Source organism: Pyrgilauda ruficollis, unplaced genomic scaffold (assembly GCF_017590135.1).
Source record: "Pyrgilauda ruficollis isolate IOZ18807 unplaced genomic scaffold, ASM1759013v1 scaffold46, whole genome shotgun sequence".
In the NCBI taxonomy this organism is placed as follows: domain Eukaryota; kingdom Metazoa; phylum Chordata; class Aves; order Passeriformes; family Passeridae; genus Pyrgilauda; species Pyrgilauda ruficollis.
Genome location: NW_024526155.1, coordinates 5,214,155 through 5,229,645, shown reverse-complemented (window position 1 = coordinate 5,229,645; position 15,491 = coordinate 5,214,155). Strand labels below are relative to the sequence as shown.

Genomic DNA, 15,491 nt, shown 5'->3' with positions numbered 1-15,491 from the left:
ACAATTAGCATGTAATTTGTAAGTCATTATAGCACAAAGTGTCTGGTGAGAATATTTCATTGAATAAACCTGATGAGCATAATTTTCCATGGAACTATAAAAATATTAAACTATCTCTTGTCATTTCCTACCATCTTTAGAGATCATCAAGGCTATTGCTGCCACCCATAATTATACCTCATTTTAGAGAGAGGTAAAGGCCACAGGATGTTGCACCGTTTCCTACAGAAATAATTAAAGAAATTGAGAGGATAACAAGATATTTTCATTAAGTAAAAATTCTGAGAAAAGTGCTAAGATAGACATCAGGTGTTGGGAGACAATGCTCTCATGGACTTTGCTCCTGGGTTTCCCATGGCAATTAGGATAATCACCAAGCTATCACCTCTGAACCTTTCTGAACAGATTCCACTGAAGGAAACAAGGAAGTAACACTAAAAAGGGGCTCAATGACCTCATCCTGTTTCACAGTCCAGATCAGGGTGTAGATTATTACAACTGTTCCTCCTCAAAACAGCTGGTTTCAGAAATTCCGCCCCCCCTTCCACCCTCAACTATTCCACTACCATCACTGCCATGGGCTGAAAAGCAGGGCTATAAACCAAATCACTAAAATAAGCCAAGCTAAAAGAAATAAAAAGGAGGAGAACTACAAGAGCAGGAATTTCTTATGCCAGCTGCACTACTAAAGATAAAGCACTCAGTCATTCTGGTGTAAGCAGCTTTTCACTCCTTGTAATGCAAGACTTACACCAGGATACTCTGTCCATCAGACTCAGATCTCACTCTCATCAGTGTAAGCTGAACCTGTAAAATCTCACCAAGTATCATTTTTCCGTTGGGGCAGGGAAAAAGGTGAGGATCTGTATACCAGAGTTTTGGGGTACTATGTCCTCTACTGCAAGGGAAAGGTCAAAAGCCCCCCAGTGACAGAGCACAGTTTCTGAAGTGTTCATACAATCCACCTCAGTGATTCATGTGCCACAACAAGGAACATTAAAGTATCCCATAAATCCTGTCACAGCCAGACAGTGCCATGATGTGACAGACAGAATGATGGTTTTTGCTTATTTCTGTGTGGGGAAAACACTTGAGCCACTTCAGATCTCAGGAGACCATGTCCCACTGACCATCTGATGATGTTACAAAATAAAGCAAATGATAATTCTCCAGAAGTGCTCCAAGCTAGGAATGAACTTGAACATCATATTTTATACATGTTGTGGCCAATATGTTACACCCATGAGATGCTTCTGCCAAATCCTATTATTAGTTTTAATAGAAGGTAAAGAATTGAGGTCCATTTATTTTGGATAGGAGGAGAATCTGACATTTCTTAGTCTTACTTCTCTTATGCATTTAGTAGACACGAATGGGTTAATATTATTAATTTAAAAGCTTTCACAAAAACTTCTTCACACTCAAATTCCCTCCACTCCTGCTTTGTGCTGGCTGTTTGCTACAGATGTTAACGTTTGCAGGCTGCTCCAGGGTTTCCTGGATTACGGGTGCATATCCTTGCTCTGCATGTGGTATTTTAGGGCTCTGTACAAGCAGCTCCAACACACTACAAGGCTTCAACTGAAAAAATCCAGTCTGGTTTTTGAGTTCTAAAACCTCCACACCAACACCAAAATGTAAAGAATAAATAATTTCTTGCCCTGTCCTGAGGAGGAAGGACAGAGCACAGAAGGAAAGCAGGAAAGGGTAAATGCTGTTTTCCTCCAGGCCACTGCTCAGCGGTGCCGCTGCCCATATGGAGCCTGAGTGCTGGCAGCAAAAGCAGCTCCATTCATCACTCACTCCCGTGCCTCTTGGAGCAGCAGCAGTGCTCTGATGCCCTCGGAATGTTTGGCAGTGCCCAGAGAAGCAGCCTTGGCACGGGCAGGCAGCTGTTTGTCGGGGCCTGGTGGGGGGCTGCTGCCCGTGGCACACAGAGCGCGGCGTGCGCGACGGCAGCTGCAGCCATTGCTCTCCGTCAGTGCTAATCAATCTCACACCCTCCCCAGCACTGATACAGATAATCTTGTGGGAAGCTGGCCAAAGCTCGCTAACAGCTCTGCAAGCTGCTTCCTGACTCCAGCCGCTCTTTCAAAAGGTCTGTTCCAGCTTCAGTTCCAAGAAAGTGCTGTGCGGTACCAAGGCTCGTGTCACTCAAACGTTCACTGCTGGTGTGCAGAGAGCACACAGCCCTTGGCTGCTCCTCAGCCAACTCATCAACACAGACACCTTCTCATTGCTGATCACAAGTCTGCAGACCAGGGTAGGAGGCCTCACACATTATCATGTAATTGTCTCTCCGCATTTCACCTGCTCTCCATCTGCCAAACCAAGCAGGACTGCAGCCAGGTGAAAGTGAATGCAAATTGAAGCACAGACAGACTTAGGTACTTCTAGTAAAATTCACTATAAGAGACAGCCAGAAGCACTTGTAGAGAAATTCTTGGCCCACTTTATCTGAGGTTACCTGGAACTTGGAAAGTGAGGCAATAGGAATTCAGAGGAACAGCAGAGGTATGAGGGCACACCTGAGAACAGCGACTGGCTGAGCCAGAAGTCCTGTACAGATGACATGGCTGTGCACAGGTGTTACAGACATGACTTGGCAAATCTTAAGCAATACATACGTGTTTCTCCCCATCAATCTTCTTATCAGCTGCCTGCATTGCATCCAGGTACTTAAAATACAGTTCCATCAGCCTATCAACCTGCAAGGGCAGAAGAGAGAGACATAAGCAAGAAAAAAGAACAATGCAATAATCTTTTATCCTTCATGCAATTTTGTTTTCCTCTCAACTTCAGCCTTCACAAAGCAACAGGCATCACTGTCCCTCCCAGGAAGGAATGTGTTACAGAAGGAGGGTACAAGTGCTGGTTGGATGAGCACACTGGGGCTGCAGGCTTTTGGATGTGATCCTATATGGGAACACGGTCCCATCAGTGCCAAATAAACGGCAGCAAACAGACACATGCCCCAGTTCACTCTCTGTGCTGTGGTCCTCCAGGCTCCTGCTTTCCCCAGTGGACTTGTCTATCTGTGCCGGATGTTCCAGCTCTCCCACTCTCCTCTGAACTGTTAGGGCAGCTGAAATCCTGTCTAGTAATTATCTACAATTGGTAGAACAGGTTATGAAAAACACCTTTAAAACACACTAATGAGGAATACTAAGGAGCCAGTGTTTTCCCAGTGGCAGAATTTACAAATCCCTTGGGATCCCTGGTTTGCAAAAGCTATTTCTTTTCTGCGAAGCTTTGATCTATCCACCACCATGTAAATATTTTGGGAAGAATTTCCCAGAGCAAACAGCACTAAAATGAAACATTCTAGGACAAGAGTGGAGAATGTTAAATGTGTACCATAGCAACTCCTAAACTCTCTGCAAAAGAGCTTCACCAGACACACTGGTGCCTTTCCACGCTGTCCTGATCTCAGAGCCAGCATAATGTAATAGCACAGATTGTCTTCTAGGGGCAGGTTTCAGCAGAGACACAACCCAGGACAGAATTACTACTACCATAGGCAAGGGCACCAGAAAACAAGAGCACAGGGGATGTGGAGGCCGTGCACTAAACATCCAGTTTTGCAGTTTGTAAATACAATGTGAATGAGAGAACAAAGGTCTGTGACAGCAGAAGTCTCTGCAGGCAGGTACGAGGATGGCTTTTCCTAACTCAGCAAGTGCACCAGGCACCCTGAGCAAGAACCCTCCCAAGCTGGAGGCCAAGAGCCTGAGACACACTCCGCACTCACCTTCTCACTGTCATTCTCTGTGAATTTATTCAGTAACCGTGTCCTCTGCTGCCCTCTCAGGTTTCGCAGAAGGGAAGCCAGGATGGAACAGACATGTTCTAGAAATACAAAATGAAAATTGCATGCTGAGATCAGGAAGAGGAGCTTATTTCCCTCTGTAACATGCCATTAAATTCACTATTAACACTCCAGCACCTAGCTGTTGATAAGCAGAACCCTGGTTCCTCCCCATCATGGTGAGAGAGACAGAGCAGCAGTGAGAGCCACAAGCCATGTTTGCAGGGAGCACAGATAGCTCCTCATTCCAGCCCCGCCAGTGAGATCTCCTCTGCCTCAGGGACCTAAAGAACAAGTGAAATTGGTTTTCTCCTCTTTTGTGCCTAAAGGAGCCCTGGCCAAAACCAGCATCCAAATGACCCTCAGGTCACCAAAGCAGGGACAGCTACTGAAAAAAGAGAGCTGGAGAAAGGGAATAAGTGCACTCCTATAGAGACTGAAGTGGTATGAGCTAGTGGAAAAATTCTCAAACCAACCAGTTTCATTTAAAGAAAATCCCATCAAAGAATATAAATGGGCCACAACAAACCAGAAACGACCAAATAAACATATTTACAGTCTTCTCAATTGCACTTGGGGGTCATATTTTTCAGCACAAACCAAGGAGACAAGTAAAATTCAAGGCTGCAAGCAGACAGGAGACACCTGTGTCAATGTCCCACCACTCTGAGAGGTGACTGAGCCACTCTCCTCAAGCCCAAGCACAGCAGTGCAAAGCAAAGGAGAAGGGCTTGAATCTCCTTCCCTTTCCAAACCACTCAGTACAACTTCCCACCTGCATGACTGCATTAAACACAGACCTGCTGGTTTAGCCACCCTACCTTTTCCAAGATGTCCTCACTGTAATCTTGCTGATTAAGACTGATGAAAATTAATGGCCACAAACAGTTCCTCAGCCATGGTGATAGGGAGCAATGAGACCTCAAGATTTTATATTTTCAGAGGGGGAAACACAGCGTACAGAGGACAGGGATCACCATCTCACTGCTGTCACACCACGCATTTCCCCAGCACTGCCCAGCCCAGAGCCACGAGCAGCCCTGATTGATCAGTCCAGCACAAAGAATGAGCACCACCATCCAGTTTGCTGGCAGCTCCTGCTCCCAGCTGCCTGGGCCCTGGAAGGTGAAGGCACACAGGCTGCCTGGCCAGGGTGCTGTGCTCCCTGCTGCACGGATCATCTGCATCCTGCACAAGGGCAGCACGAGGAGAGGCTGCACAGGCACACTCACACCCCCCATTTCATTAGCCGCTTATAAATGGAGCTTCCTTTTCGAAACAGATTTGTGCCTGAGGTGGTGTCAATTTTTCATGTTCCAAGGAGATTGGGAGCGTTGCTGGCAGGAGGAGCAGGCAGATAACAGGTTTATCGGGTGGCCGCACCGTGCGGCTGCTCCGTCATTCCGACAGCCCAACGGGGGTGAACGATGGCTCCGGGGGTGTCAGAGCACGCTCCCACTGCACACAAACTGTTACTCCACAAAAAGCAACACCAAATTAAATGCTGGCATTAAAAGCATCGTAAAAACCTTCAAGTTCTTGCAAGATCACATTTTCTTAAGGAGAAAGAAATCCAACAAAATGAAGAAATTTTTTGCCATATATGCCAACATATGCTCTGCTGGTTTAGGAAGAAGTCAGCATTCTGTATGTCACACTATTTTTTCCCCCAACCTTCTTTTTTTGGAAGTGTTGATGCAGCATTTTAGTAGCAGTATTCTCACCAATGATCTATCTTCATTGCTTTTTTCCAATATTCCTTTACTAAGAAATGTATTTTAGCCATCATTTTTGCTTTGGTGCTTGTATGCAGATATTTATCCATTTTATCAATAAAATCTTTAAAACTACTGACAAGTCTAAAGGAGCTGACACAGAGGTTTTGAGAACAAGGTTATTCTTTCAACACATCACTGCAGAAAAATCCAGGAAGTATTCAGTTGCCTGGTCAAAATGTTCAAAGAAATATTTTACAGAAGTATTTCTGAACCATCTAAACTGGTTTTTTATCAGCTTCCTGACAAATAACACACTAGTGTGTTTTATGCTGCACCCAAAAATCAAGGTTATGCCTGATAATGCAAGTCCTGGCCCAATAAATACCAACATCCACAGGCAAGGACATTGGCCAAAATGAGGGCAAAGCTTGATGGAATGAGAGGCTGAGTCCATGATTCAGTGGATTAAAGTGTTTGCACAGCCATGGGAAGGGACAAACACTAACCTTGGGGTGCAGGCTCCCACAGATGGGGTCTCACCATTTTACCACGGACTGACCCAATCTCCATCTCACATGTGCAACATCCTAAAAGCTGTAATCACAGTATTTGCTCAAGGTTGGATCTCCTTTGGGAAATGGGGAGTAGCTGATGCTGTTTTGAGTCCCCAGAACACAGAACCTGCAGCTGCCTGGCTTTGATCCCAGCGCAGACAGAGGCCATGAGCTGTGATTGCCCCAGGGTGAAGCCACAAGCAGCCTCCCTGCTACAGAATATTCTGGGAGCTTCTCCATAGGAATGTAACACTCAGCCAAAGTCCACATCCTGTACAAAAGGCATCACTTCCAGAAAGGGCACAGCAAGGCCAGAGGCAGAGGTTGTTGAAGAGCCCTATTTCAAAGAATGACTAAATGTGATTCCTTTGAGAAGCAAACACAAAACCAAGCTGTGCTGAAGCACCACAAAGGTGCCTTCACAGAAATAACAGATACCAGCTGGCAGCTACTATGCATCAAGAACAACTTTTTTCATGCAAACATCCCAAAATCCCCTAAATTCATGGATGTGGGAAGATGGGAGGCTTCTCTCTCACCAGCCAGTAGCACTGCTGCTGCCCCCTGGCTGGCTCACCTGCAAGCCCTGCCACTCCGCACGACCCCAGTCCTGCAGGGCACTATCCCAAACACATCCCTGGCTCCAGGAGGTCATATTCCATGTGCTTCCTGCAGCAGCACCGGGGTCCTGCTTAGCCCAGCATCACCTCAAGCTCCCGGGAGCCTTTCCCTCTCCAGACAGGCACAGAGACTTCAGCATGCAGGCAGTGTTTAAAACACCCTAATTAGATCGATCTTGACTTCAGCTCACCGTGTTGGAATACAGATTAATCTATTCCATGGCTGGCACTGGCAGCTGCAACAGCAGGGGGTCCTGTCAAATCAAGCTGTAACACTACACTCCTCTGCCTATATTATCCCCACCCCCTGCTTTTTTTTCTTTTTTTTTTACATCTCATTATAATGGATATTTGCCTGGCAGGGGAGGAAGCTCAACAGTGAGGAAGAGGAGGCAAGCATCATCCTGCAAGAAGGGGACAGTGGGCAGTTCTGGATGCCAGGGAGAGCAGCTCGTTGGAGACCAAGCAGGATGATCTGGTGAACCCAGCAGAACACATTTAAGAACCTTCTTGTAAAGAACACTTAAGATAAATTGTAGTTTCTAATTAGAAGCAGGAAAATACTAGAAAAAAGCAAGCCAGCTCTTTGAGATACTTCTACCCCTCCTAGACACACAACTCGGTGGTTTCAGGGCTGCTGAGAAACCTGGATGAAGCCACTGGTCCATCCCAGTACTACAGGTGGCACTGGGACATGCTATTCCAGTGGTGTAGCATCTGATAACCTGACTTGTTTCCATGTGCATTAATAATCTACATTTCAGAAGAGTAACCCACTTGAATATCACTGCATTTGCAAAAAAAAAATCTTAAAATACTGAGAACAAGCATGAACACCAATTTTATGGATGGGTGAAGGGGGGCCTGGGAGGGTTGGAAAAGCCCCACATGCAACAGCCCTGGTGAGCTGGATCCAGTCATCAAGCTGAACGTAAAACAAAATTCTTTCTATTGACTGAGAAAGTTTATTTTTCTGATGCTCTTGCAACAGAGCACGCTCACTTTAATTGAGATAAATTTATCTCTGTTCTCAGCATCATGGCTCACTCAAATCACAGGTTCCTGTCGGAGGGTGACGGTGAAATAACAAATTGGCATAATAAAGTTCTGCTTAAACAGACTGATGCCTTCCCTGGGTGCTCACTCCTCAAGACCACCAAAAGAAAAACACTTTCTGCTGGCTGTCAGAGGGTGCTCAGTTAATACCAATAACTCCTTATCAGGCCATGTTTCTGCTGCTGCCTTTTCACTTCCCCACGCCCAGGGAACCTGGCTCCGAAGCAGACATTCATTCCAAGGGCTCTGCTGCCTTTAGTAAATATACTCTTACTCCTTTGCTGTCACAAAGGAGTAAGAGTATATTTACTAAGAAATGGGTTTTGTTGTTGTTTTTAAAGGGAGGGTGTAGCTGAGGATCTCCAAAAGAGGCTTTGTTATTGATAGAGGGCAAACAAGCAAAACACCCCAGCGACAGGAATTCTCCTTTGGAAACTGGCTGAACTAATTCTCAGGTTATCAAATTAAGCATTCCTAAGTAAAACTGACATCTAAGACAAGAGAAGGCTTTTAAATGAAGATGAATTGGACAAACATCCTTTTATAGTTCATTACACTCTCCAAGTGAGCAAAACTCGGCTGCAAATAACCATCCTGAGAAAGAGCAGGAGGATATACAGCCTGTCGAGCCAGCTATGATTGCTTCACTACAGACTCTCTAATTCAGGAGGAATTTGTGTTTTCTCCATTTTTAGCTCACTGAGACTGTTCAAGAATTTTAAACCAGCATCCAACACTGTGACTTGACTGTGTTGAGAACCGCTGCACCCTCATGGACAGGGGGACACCCCGACTCTCAGCTCTGCAGCAGGAAGGTTTTGGGAATGTAGATGCTCATAGAGCAATCCCCACATTTCAAAAGTCACAACACAGAAGTGCTATTTAAAATCTTACCCTCTATTTATACCAAGAACCACCCAGAGGCAGATTTCTGTGCACTCCCTGCAATCAAAGACATTAAAGGGACACTGCTGTTCAACCAGCTCACCACACACAACCACACACCTCCTCCACAGCCAGGCTGGTTCTCTTTGTGGCTGTCCAGCCCAGCTGGGCACTCACACGAGTATTGCAACTCCACAGACACAGGAAAACTCTAAGCCATTTCTGTCTTCAGCTGCAAAATATTTCTGGTTTGAGTTGCTTCACTGCCTCAGAAAAAGGGAAATTGCTTCCAATGAGTTTTTTCTCCCAAATCTAATATCCTAATATAATGATCTGTACAAACACAGGCAAAATTCAAGTGTAGATAATGTGCACTCAGTTAGACACCACAGGCCCAATCTTCAGGCTCAGATCATCCATAAAGATGGTTAAGAAATTTTCCCTTTCTTTTTTCCTAATTACATAGTGTACATAAAGCATAAATACGTGCAGTTTGGATTTAAATTGTTCATAGGCTCCCTAGAGTAAAATAATTTTTAAACACTGACAGTGTTTAAAATGTAGCTAACCAGCACTGACACCTTTATGCTAGCATTTAGAAAGGAAGAAATACATTACAGAGAAGTTACTTTTATCAAATTTAATTTGGATTATAAATTTATGCAATAAATAAAGGCTCAGCAAGTCACATAGAGATTTTTTTTTCACTGGGGTATTTATTATTTTGTCACATTCAGAACACTGCCTTAGAGACAATAAAACAAACATGGTTTTATAGACTATCTCTTATGTAAATAGCAACACTGCTGTAAAATAAAGACAAGGGGATATTTTCCTACAACCATCAGATGCATACAGAAGATTTGGTGCTCTAGAGATTGAGCATTGGTTGTCCTGGGAGAGGTGAAGCACCTGGAGCCACAGTGAGTGCCAGGACCCCCAGCCTGGTGGCACTTCAGCCACTGCACACAAGGAGACAGAGGGACAGGCAGGACAAACCCTTCAGCAGAGCTGTTTGGTACCTCACCCGGTGCTGGAGCATTTTAGCAAGGCTGGCCTTTAGGCAGCTGTAATTAGGGCCCAGATTTCAGAGCCCACTGAGGATTTTGTGTTTTACAGCATAGCCTGGAGTGCCCAGCCCAACACCATCCCAGCAGCAATGCAGAGAGGGCAAGCACAGCCCAGCTCCTCAGAGCTGCTTTAAATAAATACTGATGCCACTGCTGCAAAGCCATTCCAAAGAACCCTCTAAAGGAATCTCTTCCTCCATTTGGCATACACATAAAAGGTCTCCTAACACAAGATTGTTCTAATTAACTTTTTTGAAACAGATTGAACACAGGATAAAGTTTTTATGATAAAAGATGCAGACTGAACATGAGATTTCTTTTTGATCAATAAACAAAGAGATAAGCAGAAAGCAGCATGTTCCTAGGACCAGAACAGCACGGAGGGAACCAGTTCCATCATGCCACACCTGCAGCATGTTCCTTAAAGCCAGAGGCACCCAAGGAGCCTGTGCCAGGTTCCCCCCAGGAGCAACTACTGCATGGTTGGGGCAACACTCAGCAGAGTAAAAGCACAGACTGTGCTGCTTCCACCGTGTCAGGACAATGGTGTGACAGGCCCCAGGGAGCCCTGCTGAACATCTCTATTACCTCCTGTCGTTAGAAATTCAGTAACTCACCTGCCCAGTGATGCAAAACAAAGAAAATTGGACTTACTACCACAGCCTTTTAGGGAGAGTTTATTTTAATAGAACTGATTTCTGGACTCATCTTAATGTTCTCCATTTCTTCAGCATGATAATGAGACGGAGATGTGATACAAAACCTGTTTGCATGGATCACTTCATTCTCCTGAGGCCAGACTGGCTTTTCGTGCTATCACAGAAATAGTCAGGAACTGACCCTGTCAGAGCTTTCCAGACTAATCCTCACAGCAGCCAGGACTGCACACAGGTATCAACTGCAGTCTCCAGAAGAAGCAGATGAGACAGAGATTAGCTCACTTTCCAAAACTGAAAAATTAAGTCAATGGCATGAGCCACAGACTCAGACTCTACCCAGAACCTCCCCTTCCAGCTGAAGCTTTCTCTCAGTAAGAAGAATTAAACAAACCTCACTTGCACACTGCAAATGAAAATTTCTCAACCTCCCCTAAATCCATCGAAGCATAACTGTGTATTTTATTACATAAACCTACAATCTTATTACATAACCTACAGAAACCAAACCTATCTCTGCAAGTCCGTTGAATAAACCCCAGACCACAATTTCCCCCTCACCATTATCTATCCAAGACAAGAAACACAAGGCAGATAAAGTGACCAGAACTGTCAGCAGGTGTGTGAATTGCTCTGGGATTGGGTGACAGGTGAGCCCCTGCTCTCCACCCGTGCCAGGAAAGCAACCACTGCCACACATGCCCAGCCCATGCCACTGCCCATTCCTTGTCCTCAGGAGGGAGGACAGGCAGCTGTCCCAGCTCAGCAGCTCTGCCAGAGGAAGGAGCTGCTCAGTCCCAGCCAGGGCCTCAGAGAGCTCTGCAGGGACAGCACCTCCCTCCCGGCCTTGGGAGAACACCTGAGTCCCACCTCAGCTGACAGGACAGTCTGAAAGCAGGGGATTTGGGTTTCAAACTCCCATGTTTTTGCTATTTCCTTCCAATTTCCCTTGGCTTGCTGCAGGAGTTCAGGATGGATCCTAGGCATATATGAGAGCTACTCACACTTCTTCAGCTTTACACAATATTCACCCTCTGTAGAACTGAGCTGAGCAATGAACTGGCACAAAACCTTAAGCATCACTGGCAGTATTTAAAGTTTCTTTCAAGACACGGTCCACAGTCTACTTTGTTTCCCAACAAAATGGGAAAGGCAGTGCTACCAGGAGCAGGAGGGACTGACCACTCAGCTCAGTGTAAGGTCCCACAGTAATCGTAGTTTTATTCCACAGCAGATCACTGTTGAAGCAGTTTTCCAGGGCAGAGAGTTAAAAAATATAAAAAGGAAAAAAAAGCAACTTCAAAAGCAATGCAGTTTATTTCTGCAATGCCTGATGTTCATCCAGTCACACTTCAGTGCTCAGAGCCATGAAAACACTGCTTTTGAGGTGACATTTGTAGTTGCCTCATTACTCTTTTCAAAAGAGTTTTGCATCAGAGTAAGAGCTTCAAACAACAGACTCTACAGGAGTAAAATAACTTATTAACAGCACATGAAATGGAATTGCCAGGAGCTGCTGATACCAAAACAAGCAGGACAAGTGTGCCCTCAACAGCCAGCTGTGACAGGAGCAGCAGGCTGGACACCCAGACCTGAAAGCTGTGAGGATGGGTGCTGTGCCCTTCCCTCCTCCCTGCAGGTACTTTTCAGACACTGGCTGTCCATTCTCCACAGCAATAAGAAGGATCTGGAAGCACACCAACCTTCGTGTTCTTTTTCAGTTGTTCCAACTTTCTTTATCTTTTTGGGTGATTTCATGAAGAGAGGGAAGATGGTTCTCAGCCCAAGGATGTCCACAAACTTGTGACAGTTGTCTGTGCCCTCTGGTCCAATCATGGCGTGGTCCAGCACCTTCAGGGCACTGCTGCGGGAAATCTTCTTCTCCCTGTGAAAAGAGGCAAATTAAATTGTACAGGGACATGAGGAGCTTTGGAGCACCCTACTTTAAAGAGACAAGGAAAGGAACACGACAAGGACAAGATGAAGAGTCTGAGCACAAGCTCTAAGCAAGATTTCTCTTCTAGAAGCCAAAACATTGTATCAACAGTAACTCTTTTCAAAACTGTGGCTGAGAATATTGTCTTGGTTATTTCTTTTTTAATGTCTTTTATTTCTTTTTATTTTCTGTTTTTATTTCATTTTATGTATTTTATTGTCATGGTTTTATTTTCTTATTTCTTGGCTACTGAGGAAGATATTTTTTTCACTCCTTTACAAACACTGGCACAAAACAGAAGGGGGAGGCTGGGTTGGATACAAAAGGCAAATACTATCTCCAAAAAGATCAGGATTTCAATCTAATTACAGTTTAATTTAACAAAGGAGTAAGTTTGGTGAGCATAGCTGGGTCAGTTTTAATGAAACCCCATCACCAGGAACCACACAATGGAAGGAGGCTGACAGACTCTGGGCTGTTCTGCTTTAATGCCAGTTCAGAATGTTGATGGTGGTAACTCACACCAATAACACAGGGATGCCCTGAAAATGATCTCCAGCTGCCCTGTACCTCACAAACCAAACCAGAGGAATTTATAATTCATCCAGGGCAAAACTGAAACTGAACTTAAAAACTGGTTAGCAATACAGCCCAGACCAAGTAGTATCAGTAGGAGCTAACATGAGCATAAGCCACCAGTGTCCCCAAAGGCCAGCCTAGGAGGACATTCCCTCCAGGACAGGACAGTCACAAGCCTCACCACCTTCTACCCCAAGCACATGCCAATCTCCTCTGACCCTGCCCAGATGCAGACTGAACCACCAGGACCCCATGTCCATCAGCAGGGGCTCCTCAAAGCCTCCAGAAAGCTGTGGAAAACAACTTCCCTGCAGAGACCCAATTTCATGAGCCCCTAACAACAGGCAGACTAAAATAACTAAAATGAACACCCCAGCCTGCAAGAAAGTGACCCTGCCCAGTGCAGCCACAGGCACTTGTGACCCCATGGTGGGAGGGCAGCGTGTGGAGCTGGACCCTGAGCTCCCCCCAGCAACCAAGAGCTATGCAGGAGGGTGGTCTGGCACCCCCACATCCCCACTACAGAGAGCTAAAAATAAAGTACTCCTTAGGCCAGATGACACCAGAAATGTTTTCAGGGGAAGTAATTGCATATTGATCAGCATTTAGGAAGGCTGTGCAGGGCTGAGCTCTGGAATATTCATTGGGTTTAAGTTCAGGCTTTTAGAGATCAATAGCTGCTTGCCTGGACTGTCTGGAGTTGATTTTATTTGAAATATTTATTCTGCCAGAGGGCAAGCAGTTTATCTTAGTCTCATCTGTGCTCATTGAGGGAACTTTTAGCTGAACACTAATTCACAGACAAGCAAACATGAGAATCACCAAATGCAGAGGGGCCTCAATGTTCATGGAAACTCTGAATTACAACTTTACTCACTGAGCATTGTTTTTCTCCTTTTAACACCTTTACATCTGAGACAACTCTTTTGATATATCTTTTATTAAAAAAAAAAAAAGGTGTGCTGACATTATTTGTACTTTCCACATTAGCAGAACATAGCCTTTAACTTTCCAAAATACACAGAACACTAGATTTCCTGGGAAAGTGTGCATAAAATGGTTCCATTTAATTAAACAGAAGATTTAGTAAAGAGACAGCTTATGTTTCCAGGGGTCATTAGGAACAGCAGGACAAGAAAACATAAAAATATTTTAATAATCATATTAAAAAAATGTACCCTGAAATAGCTACAGAAAAGCTTTGGGGTGCCATATGGAGTTGTCTGGTTTCACCTTGTTTTCTACACAGGAGACAAAAGCTTTTATTGGGGGTCAAGAAAAGTCCCAGCATAGCTGCAGGACAGAACATTTTGTGGCCCAAGTGATGCAGGTCCCCATAAGCTCCCTGGGCTGTATTTGTCTCTGTGCATACACATGCTCCTCAGTTCATAGCTGGGGAAGCCACACATCGTTTTCCCTGAGCAACAGAGAATCTCCCTGACATCCCCCAGGAGTGGCAGGGCTGCATCTCCTCAAACCCCACAGAGCTCTACAGCCAAAGCAGTAACTGCCTGTCAGTGTGCACCAGGAGCTGACAGGACAAGCCTGTTTTCCTCCCTTTTGGCTAAACTGCAGTTAGGTTGCTAAGGTAAGACTGAGGGACTGAGCAGTACGAAGTACTTCCTGAACTAAAAAGAAAATTTAGTTTAATTCTAAGGGACATTTATAAACTTTCTGCTGGTGGCTACTACCTTGATAAACCATCTTGTTTTTGATAAAGATGTGACATAAAATAAACAAGCTTCCCTTGGTGAAGAGATGTAAATTAAATAATTATACATAGCCCTGCTTTCATTCTACTTCCAAATTTCCTCCTTCACTCCTGCTGTCACCAGCTTCATCCCTCTTGATCTGCTCTTCTCCCAGACCCTCTGCTCACCTCCCATGTACCTGCCTGGTGAAGCCCCAATTCCTTCAGGGCCAACTGAAGTCCCGGATCACAGCATGAGCCCAGGACCCATCTGGCCATGGACATGCACAATAAGGCACATCAACCACACTGGGCTCATTTTCAGGCATTACCACTGACCCCCCTTAAACCAGAAGAAGTTCACATGATACAACATTGCCTTTTGCTGTTGGCCACACATTTTAAGGCTCAGTACAAGAGAAACCATCCTGTTCTCATGACTATCTGTAGGAATATCATGAGCACATTAAATGCTCATTGAAAGCAACTGAGCTCTCTGCAGGTCTGTGTGCACAACCATCAATAATGGAACGACTTGGCTGGATGGATCGGGCAGCACCAGACACAGAATGCTGTGTTCCCTACGACAGTAATGGAGATTCAAGCCTGATATCTTTATTCTCACACAGCTTATCTATCTCACATCATGTCAATACACTTTCAACTTTGCCTATTTGTCCTTTCATCTGCACAGGCTGTGGTACAGTGATTAACCACCTCCAAAGTAAAACCAAAAAATAACAGATCTCTGCCCCCGGCCTTCAGAGGACACCAACAGGAGAGAAAAATACTCTGCCTTGTTTGTGGGCAAGGTGGTCAATCACAACTGAAAGGCATGTCTGCTCTCTGCTGTTTATCATGAAGGTATCAAGCAGATACAGATGTACAGCTTCAGATCACAACTATCCACATTCACTCC

General features: G+C 45.0%; 1 protein-coding gene across 1 annotated transcript in view; it reads right to left on the bottom strand.

Moving 5' to 3' along the window:
• Window positions 1-15,491, bottom strand: part of CTNNBL1 (catenin beta like 1) — a 47,426-nt gene that overhangs the window by 9,005 nt on the left and 22,930 nt on the right. Inside the window, exons 11-13 of the mRNA XM_041478778.1 lie at window positions 12,071-12,252; window positions 3,752-3,849; window positions 2,628-2,708 (exon numbers count right to left, since the gene is read on the bottom strand). Of these exons, the coding sequence (XP_041334712.1) occupies window positions 2,628-2,708; window positions 3,752-3,849; window positions 12,071-12,252 (361 nt within the window). The remainder of the gene's footprint in view (window positions 1-2,627; window positions 2,709-3,751; window positions 3,850-12,070; window positions 12,253-15,491) is intronic.